Genomic DNA, 27,404 nt, shown 5'->3' on the forward strand with positions numbered 1-27,404 from the left:
TTTCGTGATCTTTTCTCTTGGTGTTATTGATAGTAAATATATTTCTATTTTTTTAGTAAAATAATTCTTTTTTTATCATAAAAAAAAAATTCCGGTACAATCCGATTTTTCGACTTTTTTCAAAATTCCGAGAAAATCGGTTTTGAAAGTTGGGGTAAATTTTTTTTTTCGAAAAATCCCCGAATCTTTAAACGCTCCTGGAAGCTAAACCGCTTTAGAGCAATTTTTGGGAGTGATGCCAAATGATAGCTTGTGTCATGGGCCTACGCTTTGCACATTGTTAGATTTTTAAAAAATCGCCTTCCATGTTAAACCGCCACATCATGCCTATTTTTTCAGAATCGTGCCTATTTTTTTTTACTTTTAAGTTCTCCCGGTTTGAGAACGCGTGGACCTACAGGAATGAGAGTTGTACCCAAATGTAGGTTAGAGTCCCCGCTACCTTTTGGCATCATTGTTAGATTTTTAAAAAAACGCCTTCCATGTTAAACCGCCACATCATGCCTATTTTTTCAGAATCGTGCCTATTTTTTTTTTTACTATTAAGTTCTCCCAGTTTGAGAACGCGTGGAACTACAGGGATGGGAATTGTTAACGTACCCTTAAATAAAATCATCGACGAAATAATGTTTGGCATCACCAAATATTTTTTCGTCGATGATTTTGTGGCGGGCAGTTGGCTGCCCTTCCTTTCTTTTTTTTCTATTTCAACCATTCAATCTTGAATGGCATTCTTTCTCGAACATTCATCGGCACAAGTTCGCCTCTCTGTCTCTACATTAATTTTAAGAAAGTAAAAAACTAAAAAGTACAAAAAACCTAATGAAATAAAATTGTTAAATTAATATTTTAAAACCTAAACCAAAAAGTGTTTTACTTCAAACCAAAAAGAAACAAAAAGTATATGAAACAAAAAGGAACAAAAACGAACAAAAATTAAAACTCATCATTGAGAAAGTCGTCGTGCGTGAACGCCATCACGACGCCGCAATCGCAGCAGCAGCAACAGCACATACCAGTGGAAATAAAATCAACCCAAGTAAGTTCTTTTGGGTTTGATTTAGTTATCGCCACAAACATTGGTCCAAACGAGCCAGATAATTGTGCTCCAACGCTTAAGCTGCGACCACACGTGCACTCACAAAAGTGCTGGACACATATTTAATCGTCGCTTTTGACGACGACACGCCTATAATTAAAAGGCTCTTTTGAGGGCCACAAAAAGACGCCAGAGAAGCTGGAAAATTTTTGTATCGCCATTGCCTCGATTGGCGCAACGAGGGAGCACCATCATCAAGCAAGAAGAAGCATCATCATCGTTCATAGAAAAAGCAGAATCATGATCATCATCAAGAAAGAAGCATCAGAGTCAACAAAAAATCAACCTAAAAATTAAAATTCAGTAAAAAACTGTACAGGGTGAGTTGAAGTTTTTTCTATAATTTGAAAGGCTTTTTTTTAAATACTACATTCATATGTATATGTATATACATACAATATTGGATTTTTGTAGTTTTTTTCAACGGTAAAAGTATAAATTAAAGTTGGCGTCGCATTCTATCTCTTTCGGTCTCATATCGCGGTATTGCTAATTTTTTTTAAGTCATTTGACTTGAAATCTTACAAAAAAAAAAAAACTCTCATTGCATTTTCAAAAAGTCATTTTCTTTTACATAGGTTCTTATTGTCGTTTTCCAAAATTATGGGAGTGAATCACTCCTTTTTCGTGCAATATTGGAATTTGTTCACGAAGAATTTGACAAGTGGAGTGATTTGACGTTTGCTTTGCATGTGTTTGTAATACGAAATAATGAATAAAATAATAACACAATCTTTTAAATTCACTTTTAGTGATTTTTTGCAATACTTTATTGAATTTTATTTTGTAAATAAATATAATTTATTTCACAAAAAAAAGTTAAAACAACCACCCAACAATTTGACAAGCAGTCCATGAAGTCAAATGTAGAAGTATTGGTAATCACTCCGTCACTCCTTCAAAATATTGGGAGTGAAGAATTCACTCCAAAAATTCACTCCTTTTTCAATTTTGGAATTTGAAATCACTCCTTTTGGAGTGATTATATAGCTAGGAGTGTCACTCCTTGAATTTTGGAAAACGACATATGAGAACCAACTGTACTCGGTTTTTTGTGCTACTCGTGCTCCCAGCAACGGTGCATTTTGTTTGTCGTTGGCATTTATTGGCTGGCGTCATTTCATAAAACAGTTTTGCAACTGTGATTTTAGTTTACAGTAAACATCACGCGTTGGTTTTTTTTTCTATTCGATTTATATTTGAACGGTTCAAATTTTTTTCTCTTCAATCAAGTTTTGAGCTGGTCGTCAGGTTCCTTTGGGACATTTCTTTTGCTCTTAAAAAATATAACTATATTTTTTCTACGATTTTCAAGTGCTCCTTTGTGAACTCTCGAATCATATCAGATAGTTTTTTTTAAATAGTTTTTCTTGAATTTTGCAACTCTTCGATAATTCTCTGGAATTTTTTTCTAACAAAATTGTAAATCAAATTTTGATAAATTATTTTAAGAATTTAAACTTATTTGAACTCTCTTTGAAAAGTTTTTTTTATTATTTTTGGAACTTGTGCATTTCTTTAAACTTTTCAAATATTTTTTCTGAAAATTAAGCTGAAATTTATTTACGTTTTCACCCAGTCGCTCTTTATTTTCAAGGTTCTTTTGAGAACCCTTGTGTTTTCTCAATAAGATTTTAAAAAATTCTTTTGTTTGAATTGTTTTTTGAAAGTTTTTTCAAATTAATTCTGAAAACGCAAAATTTATTAACGTTTTCACCCAGTCACTCTTAATTTTCAAGGTTCTTTTGAGAACCCTTGTGTTTTCTCAATAAGATTTTGAAAAATTCTTTAGTTTGAATTGTTTTTTGAAAGTTTTTTCAAATTAATTCTGAAAACGCAAAAACTTATTAACGTTTTCACCCAGTCGCTCTCCCCTTTCAAGGTTCTTTTGAGAACCCTTGTGTTTTCTCAATAAGATTTTGAAAAATTCTTTTGTTTGAATTGTTTTTTGAAAGTTTTTTCAAATTAATTCTGAAAACGCAAAAACTTATTAACGTTTTCACCCAGTCGCTCTCCCTTTTCAAGGTTCTTTTGAGAACCCTTGTGTTTTCTCAATAAGATTTTGAAAATTCTTTTGTTTGAATTGTTTTTTGAAAGTTTTTTCAAATCAATTCTGAAAACGCAAAAATTTACTAACGTTTTCACCCAGTCGCTCTTTATTTTCAAGGTTCTTTTGAGAACCCTTGTGTTTTTTCATAAAATTTTGAAAAATTCTTTTGTTTTGAATTATTTTTTGAAAGTTTTTTCAAATTAATTCTGAAATCGCAACGTCTCTTGTTCTCGATCATGTCAAAATTAGACGATTTTATTTTTGCGACAGATTTGCTTGTCAAATTTCATGCTTCGTCAAAGGAAGTGCCTGAAACCAGCCATTCAATTACGACATTAGAGGCACGAATATCTGAGCTCAAGGATTTATGGAAAAATGTTAAAGAGAATTATGCTCAATGCGCTCGTTATGTCCCTACTCTTGAGGAAGAACCACTCGATATTGATGCAATAGAATCAAAGTACCGAAACAGCAATGAAACTTATGTTAATTGCTTAGGATTGTTTCTTGAGTTCCAAAACAAACTCAAACCTGATCCTGTGGTAGTTAAAGAGTTTACAACTGTCACACAGAAATCCGGGTCTTCTCATTGTATTAAATTACCACCATGCGATACCGATGTGTTTCATGGTGATTATATCTCTTGGCCTGCATTTCGCGACATGTTCGATGCGGTTTATATTCAACACCCTAAGTTAGGTGAAGTGGAAAAACTATTCCATCTTCGTTGTAAGACAAGAGACGAGGCATTTAGGACTGTCAGTCAGTTTCCTTTAACAAATGCTAGTTTTGCACTTGCCTGGGCAGCTTTGCGTGCCACATATGAGAACACTCGTATTCTTGTTAACAACCAGGTCAAAAACATTTTTAACTTGCCTACAGTTCATGAAGAGAGCGCAAAATCTATTCGAACCCTCCAAAGTAAAATTAATGATTCTCTAGCCGCACTTAAAGCTCACCAAGTCGATACCACAAATTGGGACCCAATCCTTGTGTTCGCCTGTTGCAATAGGCTGCCTAAAACCACATTATCTCTTTGGGAACAATCTTTAGAAGATCCAACAAAAGTACCAACTTGGAACAAATTAGACAAATTCCTAAATTCACGATTTCAGACCTTAGAATCTATTTCAGATACCACTTCTTCAAAACCCATATCGCAAAATTTCCAAGTCACCAAGAAAAACAATTTTCAAAAGCCTAGCAAAGTCAATACTTTTCTTGCGAAGGCGGGAGGAACTAAGTGTAAAATTTGCTCGGCAGAGCATACAATTTATGAGTGTCCAAAATTCTCGGCATTGCCAATCCAATCCCGAATCGAAATAGTTCGAGAAAAGAAGATGTGCAATAATTGCTTAGGAACCAGTCATCAAAAGGCTACTTGTTCAAGCAAATATTCTTGCAGTTTTTGCAAGAAAAGACACCATACACTTCTGCATCTTGCCAACAATCCCACTCCAGTTAAAAATCAAAACTTAAATCTACAGTCCACTTCTCAACCGCAAGCGGTACAAAACTCTCAAATATCTGCTTCTTCGCAACCTTTCATTCCTCAAGCTACATATCAAAATTTCATGGTGACGTCTAGGAAAAAGATTCTTTTGGCTACTGCCTTAGTGAGTATAGTCGGACTGGAAACAGTCCATATTGTAAGGGCGCTCATTGATCCAGGTTCCGAAGTATCCTTCATTTCGGCAGCTGTTCAAAACCGTCTGAATTTACCATATATCGACAGAAATACAAATATTTCTGGAATCAGTGGAAATCTCTCTATCTCTTCAAAGAAACTTTGTTCTTTTTCAATCACTTCAGCTAATTCCCCTCAAGTAACTATTTCAGCAAACGCCATTGTTCTTAAAACACTCACTAACAACCTCCCAAGTTCATCTTTCTCGGTAGTAGATCCTACCAATTTTGAAGGTCTTCCATTGGCCGATCCAACGTTTAATAAGTCCTCTCAGGTGGATCTTCTGATTGGTGCTGATCTGTACCCATCCATCATCCGTAATGGGATTAAACACATTTCTAACTCACTACTCGCCCAAAATACTATGTTCGGTTGGATATTGTCAGGGCCAATTCCAGAGTCGTTTCAATCATTCAACATAACAGTAACCAAGTCATGCAACTGTAATAATGAAGTACGCAGATTCTGGGAATTAGAAGAACTGCCCCTTACAATTATTCGTTCTAAAGAAGACTGTTTCTGTGAAGAACTGTATAAAACCACCACCTTCAGACGCGCTGATGGCAGGTTTGTTGTCCGACTTCCCTTTAAGCCGCAAACTTCAAAGACCGGATTAGGTCACTCCAGGTTTATTGCCCTTAAACAGTTTTCTAGGACTGAAAAATCTCTAGCCTCAAAAGAAAATTTGAAATCCCAATATTCAAAAGTCATTTCTGAGTACCTTTCTCTAAATCACATGCGAAAGGTTACTCCATTGGAGCGTATTGAAGAAGATCAAGTAAAGTCATTTTATTTACCGCATCACGCGGTAATAAAACCAGAAAGTACTTCGACGAAAGTACGTGTCGTCTTCAATGCGTCCAATGCCTCGTCAAACGGTGTCAGTTTAAATGATTTATTGTATCCTGGCCCGATTTTACAACAAGACTTATCATCGTTAATCATTCGCTGGCGATTCTATAAATATGTGTTTAATGCGGACATAGAAAAAATGTACCGGCAAATTCTGGTCAACCCTCGGGACACTCCCTTTCAACGAATTCTTTTCCGCACTTGCCCTCACTTGGAAATTGAAGATTACGAACTCCTCACAGTGACATTTGGCGTAAATTGCGCCCCCTACTTGGCTATCCGTACCCTACTGGAATTGGCAAAAATTGGAAAAACCGATTTCCCTCTTGCGTCAAAAATTCTTCAGTCAGAGTTTTATGTCGATGACGTTTTGTCCGGCGGTCATAATATTCATTCTGCTAAAAAAGCTCAATCTGAACTTATCAGTCTTCTCGATTCAGCAGGATTTCCACTCCGAAAGTGGACTTCTAATACTCCCTGTTTACTCGAACATTTACCTCGAGAACATATTTTGAATGAAAATTTTTTGAAACTAGACACTGACAGTAATACAAAAACTTTAGGGATACGTTGGAATGCCAAGGGGGACAATTTCTACTTTTCCATTCAACCAATAGTTTTACCCGAAACTCCCACTAAACGAGAAGTTTTTTCTCAAATATGCCGTATTTTTGATCCTGCAGGTTGGTTAGCTCCCGTTGTCATAGTTGCAAAAATGCTCATGCAGCGAGTCTGGGCAGAGCATACTGACTGGGACGATCTTCTTGAATCCGACTCCTTTAAAATTTGGAAAAACTTTGCGGAATCTTTAAATGACATAAAACAAATTGAAATACCCCGTTGGGTAAACTATTCACCCTCGTCAGAAGTCCAATTTCATGGTTTCTGTGACTCCTCAGAAAAGGCATATGCTGCCACTTTATACATAAGCGTTCGTCAGTCTAACGGAACTTTCTCTTCTCACTTGCTCTGTGCAAAATCAAGGGTTTCACCCATTAAATCTGTGTCTTTGCCACGCCTTGAGTTGTGTGGGGCACTTCTACTTTCAAAAATGGTAAAAATTTACGTCTCAAGTTTTCCTGTTCACGCATACCAGACCTTTTTATGGACCGATTCGTCAATCGTATTAGCTTGGCTTAAGAAACCACCCTGTGTCTGGAAAACTTTTATTGCAAATCGTACTAGCGAAATTTTAGAAAATGTGGGAAACATCACTTGGAGACACGTGAAATCAGCCGAAAATCCAGCTGATTTAGCCACTCGTGGTTTAATGGCCTCAGATTTGATGCGTAACATTTTTTGGTGGAATGGCCCCTCTTGGCTCTGCCAACCTCTCTCCCTTTGGCCAGTAATCTCTCCTATCGAACCCCTTGTCGAAGACCTCGAGGAAAAACCAGTTGTTTCCTTGATAGTTCAAGAACGTTCAGAAGACATTCTTGATCGCTTTTCATCTTTACCTCGCGCTATGCGTGTCATTTGTTACATATTCCGTTTTTACTTTAAATTATCCAAAAGAAACACCAAAAAGTACACTTCAAAATGCATTACTCCTCAAGAAATGCAGTTTGTACAAAATCGTTTGATACTGCAAGCTCAAAGAAATTACTATTCAACGGAACACTCTCTCTTAATGGAAGGTAGACCCATTCCCCAAAAAAGTTCACTTATTTCGTTTAATCCATTCTTAGATTCAAATCATCTCATTAGGGTCAACGGTCGACTCTCCCAGTCAGATCTTTCCTATAACGAAAGACACCCACTAATTCTCCCTCATAGTTCCAGATATTCGTTTCTCCTCACTCAATTTATTCATGAAATTTCATTGCACGGTGGCAATTCCTTGATGTTGCGACTTATCCGACAAGCTTTTTGGATTCCAAAACTAAAAGACCTCATAAGATTCTGTATACGCAACTGTAAAATCTGTGTCATTCAAAAAAAGGTGTTGAGCCAGCAATTGATGGCTGCTTTACCACCTGAACGATGCACTTTTTCCCCGCCCTTTACTTTTACAGGGATAGATTTCGCCGGCCCTTTTGTAATTAAAACTTTCAATGCAAGAAATTGTCGCATGAGCAAAGGCTATGCTTGTGTCTTCGTTTGTTTTTCGACTAAGGCCATTCACCTTGAGGCCGTTAGTGATTTATCGTCTGAAGCATTCTTGGCTGCATTTGCACGATTTGTAGCAAGACGCGGTTTACCTAAAGAAATATATTCGGACAACGGTACCAATTTTGCTGGGGCTGATGTGATTTTACGCAAAGAGTTCAAAAAGTTTATTAGTTCAATTCCACAAGAAACTCAATCCACTTATGGTGTGCAAGGCCTCAAATGGAATTTTATTCCTCCAGGTGCTCCACATATGGGGGGTCTCTGGGAGGCTGGTGTAAAAAGTTGCAAAAGTCACCTTCGGAAACTGGGGACCAGTTCAAAACTAACATTTGAAGAATTCTCAACAGTATTAGCTCGCATTGAAGCATGTTTAAACTCACGTCCGATTTCGTCAATGTCCAATGATTCCTCGGATCTATTGGCTTTAACTCCGGGTCACTTTTTACGCGGTAGTCCACTTTTAGCATTCCCTGAGTATAATCTGGCTGATGCCAATTTGTCCCTCATCAATCGATGGGAAAAAGTTAAATGCCTCCAACAACAATTCTGTCGTCGATGGAAAGACGAGTATCTTAAAGAACTTCATCAGAGACATAAGTGGCAATCGCCTCAAGAAGATATCAAGTTAAATGACCTAGTAGTTGTAAAAAACGAAAATATTCCTTCCACTGAATGGCGCCTTGGGCGTGTTGTAAATGTACACCCCGGCCCTGACGGAAGAGTGAGAGTGGCGACGCTTCGCACGCAACTCGGCGAAATTAGCCGGCCAGTTGTAAAACTTTGTCTTTTGCCTATGAAATAAATATATAAAATCTCTTTTTTTCCAAAAAATTATTTTTTTTTATATATATGCCTTTCAATTTATAATTAGAACTTTATACTTACTCTTTTTTCCTAAATTTGCTTTGGGCGCTTCACGCCAAAAAATAATTTTCATTTTTTCTTTCATCAATCTTAATTAAAATCTCTTTGGCGATTTACGCCAAGGGGGGGCAGTAATGTTAACGTACCCTTAAATAAAATCATCGACGAAATAATGTTTGGCATCACCAAATATTTTTTCGTCGATGATTTTGTGGCGGGCAGTTGGCTGCCCTTCCTTTCTTTTTTTTCTATTTCAACCATTCAATCTTGAATGGCATTCTTTCTCGAACATTCATCGGCACAAGTTCGCCTCTCTGTCTCTACATTAATTTTAAGAAAGTAAAAAACTAAAAAGTACAAAAAACCTAATGAAATAAAATTGTTAAATTAATATTTTAAAACCTAAACCAAAAAGTGTTTTACTTCAAACCAAAAAGAAACAAAAAGTATATGAAACAAAAAGGAACAAAAAACGAACAAAAATTAAAACTCATCATTGAGAAAGTCGTCGTGCGTGAACGCCATCACGACGCCGCAATCGCAGCAGCAGCAACAGCACATACCAGTGGAAATAAAATCAACCCAAGTAAGTTCTTTTGGGTTTGATTTAGTTATCGCCACAAACAGGAATTGTCCCCAAATGTAGGTTAGAGTCCCCGCTACCTTTTGGCATCAAAAAATTTTATTTTCATTTTCTTCAAAATTCCGCGATATAGGCGTTCGAACGCTTTGATCTAGAGACAGGGGAGTGGTGCCATATGAAAGCTTATATTCTCAGCTAGCCGATAGTGGTATAATCCGGTTTTTCGATTTTTTTCAAAATTCCGAGAAAATCGCGTTTGAAAGTTGGGGTAAAATTTTTTTTCGAAAAATCCCCGAATCTTTGAACGCTCCTGGAAGCTAAACCGCTTGAAAGCAATTTTTGGGAGTGATGCCAAATGATAGCTTGTGTCATGGGCCTACGCTTTGAACATTGTCAGATTTTTAAAAAATCGCCTTCCATGTTAAACCGCCACATCATTTTTTCAGAATCGTGCCTATTTTTTTTTTACTTTTAAGTTCTCCCGGTTTGAGAACGCGTGGACCTACAGGAATGAGAGTTGTACCCAAATGTAGGTTAGAGTCCCCGCTACCTTTTGGCATCAAAAAAATTTTTTTCATTTTTCTCAAAATTCCGAGATAAAGGCGTTGGAAGTTGGGCCGCTCACTTTCAGCTCAGCTCACTTTCAGCTCAGCTCACTTTCAGCTAAGCTATGGTACCTAGCTCAAATTTGAGCTGAGCTGTGAGCTGAGCTGAAATGTGAGAGGCAACTTGCCACATGGAAATTACCACATGCAACTTGCCACATGCAACTTGCCACACGCAACTTGCCACATACAACTTGCCACATGCAACTTGCAACATGCAACTTGCCACATGCAACGTGTTGTGTGTTTTATGTTTGCCGTACTGCACTACATTTTTAAATACTAAAGTACTGCCTACTCTAAAGGTGAAACGACAGCCCTGCTACCCAGGTTGATCGCGTCATAATCCCTTTGACATTCTTGTCAAAAAGTAAATTTTCATACCCACCCTCCCATAAGAAGTATAACTTCAAAAACCTTTGAAATGTGAGTTAACCCACAACAAAACAAAATATTGTTTTTCGTGACTAAAGGTAAAAAAATGACATATACTTGCATCAAAACAGAAAAATAAAAACAAATTAGGTTTGCAAATGCTTAAAATATCCAATTCGAATTTCTGACTTTTCACCTGTTCAATTATATTCGTAAATTTTTCTTCAATTTTTGAACTGCGATTTTAAGCAATTTCATGGTTTGAAAAACAACAATTTCACGGCAGAGTCCAAAGTTCAAGCTGCGTGACTAAACCGTTGTTCAAAGTTCAAGTTTTTTAAATTTTCTCTTTTTATTATTTATCATAGAAATTCTCTTTAAGAAAAGTTAAAAACTGAGAAATTATGAATGAATTCTTTAATAATTGGGAGTGAACTTTAAAAATAAAATGCACGACTGGGGCCGCACGTACTTGCTCTTGTAGTTCAAAGTATCTATATCTTAGATAACTATTGGAAATTAAAGATTTTCGTTAAATTTTGAAAAAAAAATAAAAGTAAAAAAATTCCATTTAAACTTTTTTTTTTCAAAACATTTTAGATTTTTTTTTACATTTTACACTTCTAAATGATAAGAAATATCTGTCTGCAAATTTTGAATAAAATTGGCTTAGCCTTTGATGAAATATACGACATTAACTAAAAAAATGCATCAATTTGGCAGAAAACGGCAGCGCCATACCGTTGTAGGAAATTTTTTTGAAAAACTAAAAACGCAGTTTTGTTAGACGCATTAAGACTATAACGAATACCAAATTTAATCGAAATCGTTAGAGTCGTTTTCGAGAAAATTGAAATAACTCATTAACGATACGCCGACATTAGCGATAAAAAAAAAAGAAATTGTCATATTTCCACTATCCGTATTTTTTGAGAAAAACTAAAAACGCAGTTATATTAGATATACGTACAGCATTACTTGTGTCAAATTTAATCAAAATCGTTAGAGCCGTTTTCGAGAAAATTGCAATACCTCGAAAAGTTTGTATGGGAGGTATACGTTCTAGGCGAGATATTAAAAAACAAAAAAAAAACCAACCTTGGAAATTATGAAATAATCATCTGTACCAAATTTCAAGAAAATTCGTCCACCTGTTTAGGCTGCAGCTTCTTGTGTACACCTTTTTTTGACGACGCACAGACGCACAGACGCACACGACGGACGTCATGACGAAAACCACTTTTTCAGACTTCTCCAGTATCGTAATGTTAGTTTTGATTAAAACCTCGAATTATTTTTTTGACACGAAACCAATACTTGCCCTATAGAGCAAGTAAAAAAAATTTGATCATTTAAAACAAACTCGTTAAATAAAAATAAACTTATCTGCATTTTGTTGTGATAAAACAATTATTTTAAGTTCTAACTACGACTTAGATATGCGGTTGAATTCGGCAAAACCCAAAAATAGGTTTCTGCAAATATGTAAACAATAATGTTATTGTACGATAAAAGTATAAAAAGTGGTAAACAACATAACAAAGAAATGCTTTAAATTTTAAAAGTTCAGTTATTTTGTTTGCCCATTAATGGCGAAATTTCTCTGTATGATTTAAATTTAGGTTATAATTTAGGTTCAAAAAACACTCAAAAATTGTTAATTTAGTTAAACATTGGAAATTAAGAAATTTTAGCACAGTTTAAAAAAAGTGAAAACTGTTGTGTAATTTATTGCTTTTTATTTTGCTTTGGGTTTTCTGGGATATCTACAATTTTTTTTTATGACTTAGAAAAATTTGGTTATAAATATTGTTTGAAATATACTTTCAAACATTATAGGTGACTATTCGTAGTTGCTTGTAATTAAACCGGGGGTTACTTGAGTTTTCCTTTAATGCAGCTTAAACATGGTCTATGAATGTGCTATATAGTGTCCAATTCATTTAGATTAATTTAACATTATGCCTTCTTTTATTAAAAGCTAAACTCTAGGAAATTGGGGCGATTTACATCAAATTTATATAATAAATAAAAAAAATGCAACGTGAAAAATATTTTTCTTATTTTAATAATGAAAAATTAATATCTGTTGGGTTAATTTACTAAGTTAATGATAAGAAAATCAGAAGCCCTTCCGATAGCTTAAATTCTTCAAGATTTATTTAGTCATTATATTAAGTTCAAAGAAATGTTATTGTATTCTTAATTTTATTACATCGACTTAGTATAAATTATATATTGCCTTTTTTAATATGTCTAAAGGTTAATTTTAGAAAAAAATTACTCACTTGTCTTCTAAAGAACAACAAAGTACTCAAATACTTAAAACGATTTACAATAATAATTTAATGTTATTCTATCAAAGAGATTATTGTTTTATTATACTTAAATATAATATAAAGCTTTTACTTTTCCTTAAAAACAAGTGCATAGTACATTTATTTATGAAGAAGAAAAAAAGTGTTTACAACATCAATTTTTTAAGTTTTAAGAAACTTCAATTTGTGAATGCAGATAATTGTTTTGAATTAGAGCAGTTTAGAGTTTAATAAGTGCTAAGGTAAGATTTTTTGAACTTTTATGAATAAATAAATTGTTTTCAAATTTTTAATGCACTTTAGGTGTAACGAAAGGAAAACAAAGAAAGTATAATCACTAAAGGTTTTTATGATGTCTTTGACTTATTATATTTGTTTACTTGCTGCGATTTTAATTCGTAGTGAATAAGAAATTTGTTGTTTACTTATTGATGAATAGACTTCGAGTTAATATTGTAGAGAAATCAAAACAGGTATTTTAAAAGATAAGAAATTTATTTATAATTTGTATTGTTTATTTCCAATATTATTACACTAATTTATCATCTTAAAGGTCAATAAATAAAACGCAATTTAAATAATTGAATTGATATTAAATTCACACCATCACCACTTTCAAATTACAGTTTCTACTAAACATGAATGCAATATCAAAAACATTTGAAAAACAATTAAAAGCTCAATATACAAAACGTGCTCCATGTGATTTGAAACTTAATTAAATTAAAAAAGTACCTAAACGTATTTTGTTTTATGTCACAACACTTGCACCTGTACTAAAATTTTAATAGTTACATTTTTAATGAATCTAGACTTCGCTGTCGGAGATATCTGAAAACCTGCTCTTCACTGATTGCATTTCAAAACTTAAAATTATACTGTCACATGTTTTCTTAAAATAAAGCACGTTTGGAATGTGCGAGTTAATGTGTTCAATGAGTTTAACGTGACAAAGAATGTGCATTTGACACCTCGATTGTTTTATTAATTAACCTTTTTGCTTTGCGTCTTAGTTAAATAAAAATTGTAGCATGATAGTAAAAATTGATTTGATTATTACCTTCTTGAACTTATTACATAGTGATGATATAGTTTTGGAATAGGTCATAGTACATACGGTTTTAAAATGGAATGTTTTTTATATTATTTTCTGAAAAAAAAATTAGGTTCAAATTAAACGATTCTTCGGCAAACAAATGAAAACAAAATTAATAGAAGAATATTCAATTCCAGGCCATAGGCCAAAATATCGATTTCAATATAATGACATCATTTTTCGTTATATTTGTTATAAAAAGCCTATTCTTTTAGATGGCATAACAGAAATTTTGAGAAAATAACGGAACTTTTCATATCGACCATGAAAAGTTGTCGAATAAAAGTCTGGTGTCGGTGCTTTATTTTTGGTCCCGAATCAACTCAAACTTTTAAGTGTATTTTTTGGTTAAAATTATTTTTAAAGTTTTTTTTTTGTTATGGAACTTAAACTTGAAGGTATGTACTATATTTAAAGAGTTTACAATTCTATTTTATTTAAATTTTTCAACAAAAAAACAGACTAGAAAACCACAGGTTCAAATTCAATACTTTTGTTTTTCTTCTCACTTCTCACGAAACTTTTAACTATGTTGTCATCAATATAAATACATGATTCATATACATAAATTTTCTCTAGCATGTGTAGTTTCATAAACAATTGAATCTGTCTGCGAATAAGTGCGACGACGGGCTACGACTGACTCTTTCACACCCACTGCCTCAATTTTACTCATATTTCTCATATTTAAAACTTTTGCATTATATTTTTTTTTCTTTAAGTTTTTATGTTTTCTTTAAGTTTTTGTACATATTTTTATAAAAATATATGATATTAAGCAAGCTTTAAATCTAAAATGTAATATAAAGATTATGACTGAAATTGAAAAAAAAAAACAAAAAAATAATTTTAAAAAATAACTCATCATTTGTTTGTATGTATCTTGATTCAAGGCTTCTTTTTACATTTTGTTATTAAATATATACAAGATTTCTTTATAAATCAATTGTTTTTCATTTGAATTATTCTTTTTTATTGCTAATATGAAAAAATACATTCTCACACAAATTCATGTATATTTTGTTGCTATCCTAACCATAATCCCCTATGGCCGCCCTTCTTTGAAACCGGTACCACTGTGGTTTGGTGCGTATTCAAAAAAAAAGTTTTATTTATTTTATATTGTGTAAATATCAAGGTTCAAGAAAATAAGTTAATTTTTATTTCACAGGGTGTTTTGTTTTTTTGTTTTGGTGATTGAAATTAAAATAAATATGTTTTTTTTTTTATTTGCTTACATTTATTTGAGCAAAACTTTAGTTATTCCACGTTATTCCGCTTTGAAACAGTATTCACTTAAAAGCTTGACTTATCGATCGCTATATGTCGATTATCACAATCTTCTTGATACCTACATTGGATGATATGGACACCGAAGACATGTGGTTTCACCAGGATGGAGCTACGTACCACACAGATCAAAAGACAATCGATTGGGTACACTGTGGTGTATACGTACTTTTATTTTATTTTAGACTTTATACAGACAAATTGTTCATAACTATAAAATCTTAGAAGAACTTCAGGAAAATAAATTTAATTCATTCAGTTTTTTAAACATTGCTTGATTTTTTTTTTTTTTCAAAAATAATTCCCGTTACCCACATTTTGTAATGTGATTTCTATTTTTTTTTTATTATGTAGCAAAAGCAAATGCAAATAATAGAGAAAAAAAAATATATTTTTAACATAATACATTCAAAGAGAAACTAAACAATAAAATTGTTGTCCTCAAGGATTGCAGTAGGTATAATAGTGTATTTAAAATATTGTTTCTGCACTTTCTGCTGTTCACTTTTTGTTGCTAAAAAATAATTTTCTGCAGTTATACACGTCCATTTTCGCATTCACATTTTCTGAGAGAACGATACATATTATATTCTCAAATCTCTATTTGTTTGATGAAAATGCAGTAATGAAAGCACGAACATTTTAACTGCAAAATTTATCAATATTAAAACTTGCTTGTGAAATTCTTTAGCCTGTTGTTTCTGTATCAAGTTATAGCTCTGAAATTTATAGGTACACTATGGCGTATACGTGTTATTTTTGTTTGAGAGAATTAAAAGTTGCCTTGACTAAGGACCGTATGGTATAAATTTTATTATTTCTATTTATTTATACGGGATGTTTGAAAAGTAATAGTGCAAACACAAATGGTGAAAGACAATCGTTATAGCCTCTCAGAATTTGATAACTTGTTCATCTTGAAACTTATTATTTTTTTTTTTACTTTTGGGTTACGCTATAGATTCAATCAAACTTTAGATTTTGTGTTTTTATATTTTTAATGACAATAGTTAAATAAGCCTTTGAAAGAGAATATGAAAACCAACAACGAATAATTGAAACATAGTTTCAATCTTCTAGTATTTTTTGATTTCGAAATATTAAAAATTCTTCCAATGTCATTCAATTAGGGATCAACAAGTATTCTAAATTTTTCTATTTTCAAATATGTTTTCACATGTTTTTTTGCCAATTTCATTTAATTGAAAACATGTATACTATACTCAGTGTTCACTGTTCATGGCAGTTATATACAGATGAACGGATATGAAAGGAATTACATATATTAAAGTCGTCTGCATTTGATAAATATTTTTTTTTAAGAAATTGAATTGTTTTTGTCAGGAAAAGGAAAATCAAATATCCCAACCAAATTCTTTAACACCGCATCCTTCACTTGCATAAATTCAAAACCAACTTTATGTTGAAAAAATAATCTACACATGCAGACTTAATTTGCATAAAAATATATATATACAGAAAGGGTTAAAAATATAAACAATAGTGTTTTCAACCTGCCTTGTCGACCCATACTGATGTTGATGGTGAATGTTTGGGTTTGAGGATAGTTTGTATTTATGCATTTTTTTGGGGGAAAATATTTTCTGCCCATTTATACAATGATTTTAAACTTTTCCCGGAAAACACTCACATACAGAAAATGTTGAAACGACATACAAGCCTGACGGTCGGTGTAGGTAAGGAATTCTTTGTTATACTTGCATCGGAGTTGTGGTCAAAAACTTTTCCAGGGAAGATTTTCATGGTTTTGTGGTTTTTGTTTAAACAAATAAAATCGGGCAAGAAAAAAAAGTAAAAACACTGAGAGATTTAACCATACCTGTGGCCATGATAACACTTAATAGCTTTGAATGTACAAATACTTTCAAAGAACATTTCCTCATGGGCTGGATTTTGTTTTGGTTTTCTAAAAAAGTGAGTGCGATTTAAAATAAACTTTCATCATGTAAAAAGAAAACAATACAATATGTACATAACCATTTGGGTCTCAGAAACTCAAGCAATATTTTTCGCCACAAAAAAAAAAAAAAACATTTTAAGCCTCCACAAAGAAGCTCTCTATTCAGTCCAATTTTCAATGCAGGTTAGGAGAAGAAGAGTGCGGATGCCATCAATATGGATGGATTGTTAGAAAATTGCTTACAGGCAAATGTGTATCCACTTATGGCATTGCAGAGCTGGTTTGAATCAAAAAGTTAAATCAACAAACAACATAATCTGGCAAAACCTACTTCTGCTGCCGAAGTACTTCTGGTGTGAACTTTTTTTCTACATTTTTTTTTAATCAATTCTAAAGCTGGATGCAACCTATAGGCTTTAGAAGAAAAAAATTCTATTTGGAATGTCTATGAAGAAATTTCCATTGCCTAGCTACATCGAATGTAACTTTAGGTTGACGGCTTTTGTTTTGTATGACAAAAAGGCATCCTTATTTTATGGCATCTGATTTTTTTTCTCTTCACAGTGACTGTAGATTGTGTAGGTATAAATACTATCTTAATCATAACTATACAAAATAATATCGATTTTTATGTTATGATATCAATTCGTTTTAAAAGATACAAAAAACCTTTAAAAAGTACCTTTTCATGATGCTCTAATTGGCTCATTCAAATCCAGCAGAAGAAAAATGTATGAAAAATTCAGATTTCAAAAATAAAATGAAATTTTTTTTTTGAGTTTAAACTACATAGTATCGATTTACGAAAAAGAGATTTCAAAGTAAAATCAATTCATTGCACAACATGAAAGAGCTGCATATTGTGTCAGCAATGATACGATTGTGGGCTTTTGATATTTTTTTTTTTTCAATTGCATACAAGTATGCTGCTCATGATAGTGCTTTCAGGTGAATGAACAAAAATGATTGGTTGACCCTTTTTGCAATTTAACTATTAAACTGGTATCATGGTATGAAAAATGAAAAAATTATATAACTTGACATCAGAATGGATACCTACATGTAAATTTTAAAAAAGATTTTCTACACAAAAAAAAATTAAAAGATAAAAATGAAAGCTTAGAAAAATATACAAGTTTTTTAAATTAAATTGAGATACCTACCACGTCATCAAATTGTTATCTTTTTTTGTGTAGATCTAAAAATGGTATTGAAATTTACTACACCATTCTGTCACATGTACACAAGCTATTTGCATTTTTTTGAAGTGAAAACTTCTTTACTACGATACAGTGATTTGAAACAAGATGAAACGAAAACGCGACACGACTTCAACTTGTTATAACTTTTTGTTTTAATAGATAGATGAATGAAATTTGTACTGTAGATAGGTAATTAAATAAATTATGATTGTATAAAGTTTCAATTAATTTCATATTCAAAATTCTGAGATAACGGTAAAAAGATGTTCTTTTCCTACACACGTTATATCTTTTGATCTAGTGCACATACAAATTTGATTTAACTTTAAAAATGCATGCTGATAACATAACCTTTTATATGATATATCACACATAACGGTACGTGCTCTACAAGTTACACAATCTTTAATTGATAAAATTGAAAAATACCTCAAAACACCTATGAAGATCTGTTGCCGATGACCAGCCACCAGTGTATGAAGTAGGTACCGCAATCTCAGTTTTAAATTTCGAGATGGTTGACTTTAAAAAATTCTTACTTTTTTGTAGGCATGGTAGAAACATGATGGAAAAGTAAAAAAAAGGTGAAATAATAAACTTTCAGATGATTTAAAATTTATTATTTTTTAATTTGTAAGGTTGTCATATAAAAGATATGGATTTAAAGGTGATAAAATAAAAAAAGGTGAATTTTTTCGATTTTTATTTTATGCAAGAAAAATAATTTTTAAGGTTTCACTTCTACCACGTGTGAATTCCACACATGATTTTTTTTTTTTTTTTATTTATTGGCTTGTGTAAGGTATTAATATTTTGGAAGTGTACCTTCTCGTTTGTCTTCATTTATCCAAAGATTCTCAATTTTATAGGTAATAATAAAAAGATGCCCCTTTTTTTAGAAAATTTAATTCACCAACACTAACTACCTTGAAAACTTTTCAATAATAACATATTCGTGTTCCTTCACCACATACGAACCTATGTGGAAGGAAAAGGTTAAAGTAGATAAAAGGATCAAAAAGTTGTCGCTTCGTTTTATATCGTGTTGTCAACTAACTTGTGTCGTTTTGGTGAACAGGTTTGTTTTTGGAAACTGTTTTCCAAGGAATTTCTTACCCTCGAGAGAATTTTAAAGAGGATTAGTTCATAAGTGTTAGGGGTAAATGTTCGAAATTGTTTTTGTTTGAACTAATGTTTTGTAAGGTTAGATGCAGTATATTTCTAAGGATTAATTTATTAGAGTTGCTACTTTTTACCTTCAAGTTGTCAGAAAGTAAATTACTTCTAAGTTAAAAAATGTTGTAACTTTTTTCGCTACGAAGTTGATCTTGTAGAGTATTTTACAAATTTATATGAGTTTTTTTTATTTGTTTACCGACACCTGTTTAGTTTATGCACTTTATATTAAAACTTAGTTAAAAACGGAAAACAAAATTTTAATGAATACAACATACATAGCCTGCAAAATATTTCTGGTTTATCTATGATGACTGTTCCTAATTTATCAATCAATTTCGCTTTAACTCAACAAATACCCCGCTGCAGTTCTACAATTTGTTTGCAATATTTTCCATTTTTATTCTGGTTTGATGAAATGGATCTACCAATCAAATAATATTGACAGAAAGTTTTTGTTCGCGTATAAAGCAAACAAAAAAGCCTTCCATCATCAACAAAATAAATGTCAATATTTTTGCTATGAGATGAAAACTCTTTCGTAAATGCGGTAGAGTTATCATAACAATTTTTCTGTATGCTTCATTCATACACATAAAACTAAAATTAGAGTGATTCAAATGTTTTTTCTTTTTCTGATTTTTTTTTTATAAACTTCACACAAATTCGTATCAGTACTTTTTCCATTAAGATGCACCATGTGAATTTCAAGGAATACTAAGCTTATCATTTGAAAAGATGTCTCGTTCAATAAACTCGTACAAGTTGGCAACTTACTAATGCAGTTTATTTTTTTATGTTTTCCTCTTACACATCTCAAAGCACTTTTTCAACATCAGCAAAAAGTTGGAAAAATTCTTGAAAAAGTAATGTAATGTGAAATGATACTTTTTAATCTTGTATAGCCAGTCATTCAGAATTATTTCACTGAAACTAAAAAAAAAAACCTTGGAGGAAGAAGTTTTCTTGAAGCGAGGAGGGATTTTTAGTTCAGTTGAAGATGGAAAGAATATTGACTGATATTTTATAAAGTCAAGGATACGTTTTCTAAAGTCTGATAAAAAAAAAAAGAAATGAAATTGAAAAGCAAACATATATCAGGAACAATATCAGCTTCTAAGTCAGTGTATTACTGAATATTAAATACTATTACTTTAATATTATTGCTGAAACACAGTTAGATAAAGTGTAGGCACATTTCTATGATCGAATTTCCCTTTTATACATATTTTAATTTATTTGAGGATTATAATAGTGTTCTGTTAACTTTTACTTCTCCAAGTATATAACCATATCGTGCTCCTTACAAACTTTTAAAAGAATGGAAGTATTATTTTTATCCGATAAAACTTATGTGAATAATTTAGTGAAGGAAAAACTACAAGAAAACTCACATTCGCCTCTAGACAAAAAAAAAAAACACAAGGTTTTATGTGAGTATGCAATATAGTAACAGGAAGGGCCTTGGAATGTCCTTGCATGATATCATGCATAATATCATATTTTTGAGGTAGGTATATAAAGTTATCCAGCTAGGTCATCCATTTTTATTCTTGAGAAGACTCGTCTTAAGTATCCTTGAACTTGGGTAGAAAAATTCAAAGAAAATACTATAACAGGCAATGTCATTGTTAAAAACAATTGACTTTTATACCAACAAGACAGAAAAAAAATATACACAAATTCACAAAAGAGAACACACATTTGAAGTATTCTTGAGTCTTCAGAACAAACATTTCCATAAGAAATCATTAAAGCAAGGTCATATTTTTATTTCCAATACCTTTTTTAAAACAAAAATTCATTCAAGAAAATGTCCTTAACGAACCAGAAATCCAACGATATGAAATGACAATCAGAGTAGATAATTGAAATCTCGTTTGTCATTCTCATTTATTGTCTATTTGTCTCAAAATTTGTATTGATGTATAGTTGCCATTATATGAACTGTAGGTGGGTGTGGAAACAATATTTTGTGCTTTTTATCTATGAGACAAAAAAAATCAGACGATGTCATTGATCTAAAATTGTAGACAAGAAGACAGGAAAAAAATTATTTTTGTATTTTATAGTTAAGGAGGTCTAGGTTCATACCAAAACGATGATTACACACAAAGTTAAGTTATAATTTATGAAAACATTACTTGTAGAAGAAATATTTTTTAGGAGCCAAGTTGTCTATTGATATCGTTCTTGTAAAGTCATTTTACATTTTTGTGTCTCTTTATTTAATGAATACTTCTTTAGATAATTAAAAAATCAATTCAAATTGGTTTGATTTTTCGAATAAATACATATCATTCTTATTTTCAAAACAAAATAATTTTTTTGTATTATGTTGTATTTGAAAAAATATTTCGGCTATTTTTGGGTATAATGTTATTAGAATATTAAATTTCAACATGCAATTTCGACGGGCTCATGAGTTCAATTAACTTAATCTACGAAGTTTATAATATTTGAGTGATTGATTGGTTTTGGTCTGCATTTAAGTGGAAACTTGTATAATAGCAAAGATATCATGATGATGCTGCAAAGGATAACAAACGTAAGTTATGCGAGTTTTTTTGGTGTTTCTCAGAAGCAAAAACAAATTAATGATCATTCATATTATATACCTATACTAACCCAAAGAGTAAAGTAATAAATAAAAGTTTGGGGTTTTTCTAGAAGTTTTCTGCGTCGTATTGAGATGAAACAAAAAAATATTTTATTTATGAAAAAATATGTCAATTCTTAACTGGGATGAAGATTTTTTTACAATGAAATATAATTCTTTCAAAAATTGAGTAAGTAAGTAGGTTAAACAATATTTAAAGGACTAAAATATCAGAAAAAAAGTAACCTAACCTAAGTAAATAAATTTTCAAGGTTAAATAACTCATACTTGAACTTTTTGACAAAATACTCATTCATAACATGTCACACCTCATGAACTATCATAAATCATTTTTTAAGTGTATTCTACCAGGGACTCAAAACAAAAACCAAAATGATTTATGTATAGTCTTTTTATTTTATTAAATAAAAGCCTTCAAGCTCAAGGTATATATTTAACTTATTTTACCTACAAGGCCACAAGAAATCAACATATAAAGCAAGAAAAGGATTTAACCAGATGATTGACGACTTTCCTTTTTTTTTGTGAAAAAAATATTTATGAGATAGGTATTTTAACACAGCTTAAGAAAACAAATAAACGGTAAAAATTTACAATGGTTTAAGCTTTAAATGAAGCCGAACAGAACTTATAGTTGAATTAGACGAATGTTTCATTTTGAACTTCTCATACAGGGTAACAACTAACAACGGCGTATACAAGGGGGGGTCACGGGGTCATGACCCCCCCCCCCCCAAGAACTCAGAACTTAAAAAAGAGTTTGTTATGTGATACTGAAATCTCTTGAGTAAGATTATTTTCAAAATGTTGAAGTTTTAGAACATGAACGAAAATTAAAAATAAAAAAAATTTTTGGTATTCAAACAAACTATTTTACCATATTATTTTGGGGATGTGGTCATATTTTTAGCGAACGCTATGCTGGATTAGGATTATTTTGATTCGTTCGATAATATAAGTTGAGCTGTGCTGTAGAGTTTTGTATGGAAACAAAATCCGGATAAGTATTATATTCAAAGCTTTTTAAAAGAAATTGAATCTAGTAGGTACACAAAAATAATATCTTAAGGGCAAGACACTGCTTACCAGCAAATAAAAGAAGCAGTCATATCTTCTATTTTTTTATATGATGAAGTGAATAAAATATGTTTTAAATAGGGAAGCTTTCTGTGGCCTTGCTGTGTGGAGGTCAATTCTGTTGATAAAATTCGTCATCGGCAAAATGTTAAAGAAGGATATCATTTCTCAAATCTTTTTAGTTTTTTGCAATGTTCCAGTTCAATACATTCGTCTGATAAAATTTGATGAATTTTGTTTGCTTACAGAATATAACAGTATTTTGTACATACTTAATTTGCTAGATCTGTTGCATTTTTTGAAACAACTATCGATTTGTTAATCATCAATGGCCAGCCAATTATAGAAGCAATGTAAGCAACCTTATCTAAGGCAATTTAAATATTATTATTAAATATCACTTAGGGCTAATTTTTTGAATAGTTAGATAAACCTAAGTTAGAGCTTATTCCTACGAATAAAAGTTTTTTTTTATAGTGACCTTTATTCTTCTGATAGTCTATCTGACGATTGAAAAAGCAGGGCTTAATCTAAAAAATACAACTGAATGTTTCTTATATTGTAAACCGCTGATTAATACCTGAAAACGGTTGAATTTCAAAATATCGCCAAAATTATTTTTTTTGTCTTTACTATTTTAATAGTGGTATTTTAAATTCCCATACAATTTTAAAACAAAATTAAAAAAAAAAATATATTTTCAATGCAATTTTTTTTACAAAACTGCGATTCGTTTGCCTGAGGTTAGGAAGACTTAATTCAAAAGTTAAAACTGTTATTAAGTAAAAACGATTTTTATTTTAACTTTCTGGGCTAGCGGAAAACAATGTACAGTTGTTTTAAGGAAAATTATTCAATCGAAGTACTCGTTCAGTACATTTTATTTTTAGGAGAGGATAGCCTCAATTGGTCAAAATTAAAGCCTAGTGCGCTGCTAATAAGAAACGAAAAATCCCATACAAAAATGAAACAACGAAATGGTAAACCAAAAATTTCGTTCAACTTTTCGTTCTGTAGTACGCTGTTCGGCACAACGAAATTGAAAGTCTAAACTTCTTTTTCGCACACAAACAATTGCCGGGGACATTCATTGTGTGTGGAAAAATGACATTTTGAGTTTTTAATTGCTCTATAGGGCAAGTATTGTTTTCGTGTCGAAAAAAAAATTTGAGGTTTTAATCAAAACCAACATTACGATGATGGAGAATTCCAAAAAAGTGGGTCTCGCAATTCCGTCCGTGTTTCTGTACGTCTGTGCGTCCGTGCGGTTGTGCGTCCATCTGTACACATTTCCACAGCCTAAACGGGTGGACGGCTTTTTTTCAAATTTGGTACAGATGATTTTTATGGAATTTTGAAAGTTGTTTTTTTTTTTTGTTTTTTTTGTATCTCCCTTAGAAAGTGTACCTCGCATACAAATTTTTCAATTCAAACCAAATAACTCGAAAACGGCTCTAACGATTTTGATTAAACTTTGCAAACGTAATATTCAAAGCAATTGCAATAGAACTGCATTTTTTCAAAAAAGTCAGATAAAAAAAACATTTTTTTTTTCATTTAACAAAATTTTGCCCTAAATGTCGGCTCTTCCCCAACATCAACAAAATTTCTTTAATTCTATATAGAGGCAGCTTTTAAAATCTACAAGTAAACGAACATAAAAATGTTTTAAACTGCAAGAGCAAGTACGTGCGACCCCAGTCGTGCATTTTATTTTGTTTGTTTTTGTTGTTCATTTTGTCATTGCATGTCTTTCTGCGATGCGTGTTTGCTTTTTTTTCATTTATGTTTTGCAATTTTTGAGTATTTTTCGGTCCAGACCGACGAAAAATTTCGTTTCACATCAGCAGCGTTCTAGGCTTTAAGGTTTAACGCTAAACTTAAACGAATCTCATACCGTTTATATTGGTTATTTTTAGAACTATACATTCGGAACTTTTCGATTCGAAATGCAAGACGCACAAATTTTAATGTTTAATAATTCAAAAAGCCCATTTTCAGGTTTATGCCTGCTATCAAAACTTTGAAAAAAAAAAAAAAAATTGGCATGACCCCCCCCAAGAAGCAAACCTGTATACGCCCCTGAGGTGGGTGTGGAAAAAATATTTTGTGCTTTTTATCTATGAGGCAAAAAAAAAAAAAAAAGAGTGTGTGTACACATGTACACGCGACTGAAGTTATAGGTACTTCTCATTCAGTATATGTAAATGAATTTCATTTGATATTTTTTATTTCTATTATTAAATTAATTAATCCACACTTCGTTTTTTTACAATTTTATCAAGTGAACAATAAATTAATTTTTTCATCCTCCTTGCGTCCATGTAGTTTTCAATTTATTCTGTGAAATTTACTCATGTTGTGCGGTTCAGAACGTACGGTATATGCTTAACGAAAGTAAATGAATTGCGCATAAAATGTACGATATGGTAATTTTATGAGAATTGTGTGTGCTTCAGCACTAGTAGTAGCAATATGCAACTTGCAAGGTTGCTAGAAAGCTTAGAAGTGAGCTGAGCTCAGCTCACAGCTAACTCAAATTTTGAGCTAGCTCACTTTTGAGCTATGTACCATAGCTCAGCTCATTTGAGCTGAGCTGAAAGTGAGCTGAGCTGATGGTTGAGCTGAGCTGTTGGGTGAGCTGAGCTGTCGGTGAGCTGAGCTGAGCTGTTGGGTGAGCTAAGGTAAAATGAGCTGAGCTGAGCTGTGATGGGTGAGAGGATACATTGATTTTTATTTGGAAAGTATAATGACATATGAAGATATTTTAAACTTTTATAAAACACCATAGCCTAGGATGTTTGGTTCTAGTTATTAATGGAATTATTTTAACACATGGATATTTTTATAAATAAAACCAATAATTTTTCGTGATCTTTTCTCTTGGTTTTTTTAATGTAAATATATTTCTATTTTTTTAGTAAAATATTTCTTTTTTTATCATAAAAAAAATTCCGGTACAATCCGGTTTTTCGACTTTTTTCAAAATTCCGGGAAAATCGCGTTTGAAAGTTGGTTTAAATTTATTTTTTGGAAAAATCCCCGAGTCTTTGAACGCTTCTGGAAGCTAAACCGCTTGAGAGCAATTTTTGGGAGTGATGCCAAATGATAGCTTGTGTCATGGGCCTACGCTTTGCACATTGTCAGATTTTTAAAAAATCGCCTTCCGTGTTAAACCGCCACATCATGCCTATTTTTTCAGAATCGTGCCTATTATTTTTTTACTTTTAAGTTCTCCCGGTTTGAGAACGCGTGGACCTACAGGGATGAGAGTTGTACCCAAATGTAGGTTAGATTCCCCGCTACCTTTTGGCATCAAACAATTTTTTTCATTTTCTTCGAAATTCCGCGATATAGGCGTTGGAAGTTGGGGGGCGAAAAAACTTCTGGGAGCTGAACGCTTTGATCTAGAGACAGGGGAGTGGTGCCATATGAAAGCTTATATTTTCAGCTACCAGATAGTGGTATAATTCGGTTTTTCGATTTTTTTCAAAATTCCGAGAAAATCGCGTTTGAAAGTTGGGGTGAAATTTTTTTTTGAAAAATCCCCGAATCTTTGAACGCTCCTGTAAGCTAAACCGCTTGAGAGCAATTTTTGGGAGTGATGCCAAATGATAGCTTTTGTCATGGGCCTACGCTTTGCACATTTTCAGATTTTTAAAAAATCGCCTTCCATGTTAAACCGCCACATCATGCCTATTTTTTCAGAATCGTGCCTATTTTTTTTTTACTTTTAAGTTCTCCCGGTTTGAGAACGCGTGGACATACAGGGATGGGAGTTGTACCCAAATGTAGGTTAGAGTCCCCGCTACCTTTTGGCATCAAAAATTTTATTTTCATTTTCTTAAAAATTCCGCGATATAGGCGTTGGAACGCTTTGATCTAGAGACAGGGGAGGGGTGCCATATGAAAGCTTATATTCTCAGCTACCCGATAGTGGTATAATCCGGTTTTTCGATTTTTTTCACAATTCCGAGAAAATCGCGTTTGAAAGTTGGGGTAAATTTTTTTTTTGAAAAATCCCCGAATCATTGAACGCTCCTGGAAGCTAAACCGCTTGAGAGCAATTTTTGGGAGTGATGCCAAATGATAGCTTGTGTCATGGGCCTACGCTTTGCACATTGTCAGATTTTTAAAAAATCGCCTTCCATGTTAAACCGCCACATCATGCCTATTTTTTCAGAATCGTGCCTATTTTTTTTTTACTTTTAAGTTCTTCCCGTTTGAGAACGCGTGGACCTACAGGGATGAGAGTTGTACCCAAATGTAGGTTAGATTCCCCGCTACCTTTTGGCATCAAAAAAATTTTTTTTTATTTTCTTCAAAATTCCGAGATATAGGCGTTGGAAGTTGGGAGCGCTCACTTTCAGCTCAGCTCAAATGAGCTGAGCTATGGTACCTAGCTCAAATTTGAGCTGAGCTGAAATGTGAGCTTTATGCAACCCTGGCAACTTGCCACATGGAAATTACCACATGC

General features: G+C 32.4%; 1 protein-coding gene across 1 annotated transcript; it reads left to right on the top strand.

Moving 5' to 3' along the window:
• The first annotated feature begins 3,385 nt into the window (after window positions 1-3,385).
• LOC129919226 (uncharacterized) lies at window positions 3,386-8,602 on the top strand. The gene has a single exon (XM_056000081.1). It carries the CDS (start codon window positions 3,386-3,388, stop codon window positions 8,600-8,602), a length of 5,217 nt encoding a protein of 1,738 aa, XP_055856056.1.
• Window positions 8,603-27,404: the final 18,802 nt, after the last annotated feature.

This window comes from Episyrphus balteatus, chromosome 4, assembly GCF_945859705.1.
Source record: "Episyrphus balteatus chromosome 4, idEpiBalt1.1, whole genome shotgun sequence".
NCBI lineage: Eukaryota > Metazoa > Arthropoda > Insecta > Diptera > Syrphidae > Episyrphus > Episyrphus balteatus.

Coding starts and splice junctions, on each gene's coding strand:
- LOC129919226 (XM_056000081.1), top strand. CDS start 3,386: ATGTCAAAATTAGACGATTTTATTTTTGCGACAGATTTGCTTGTCAAA.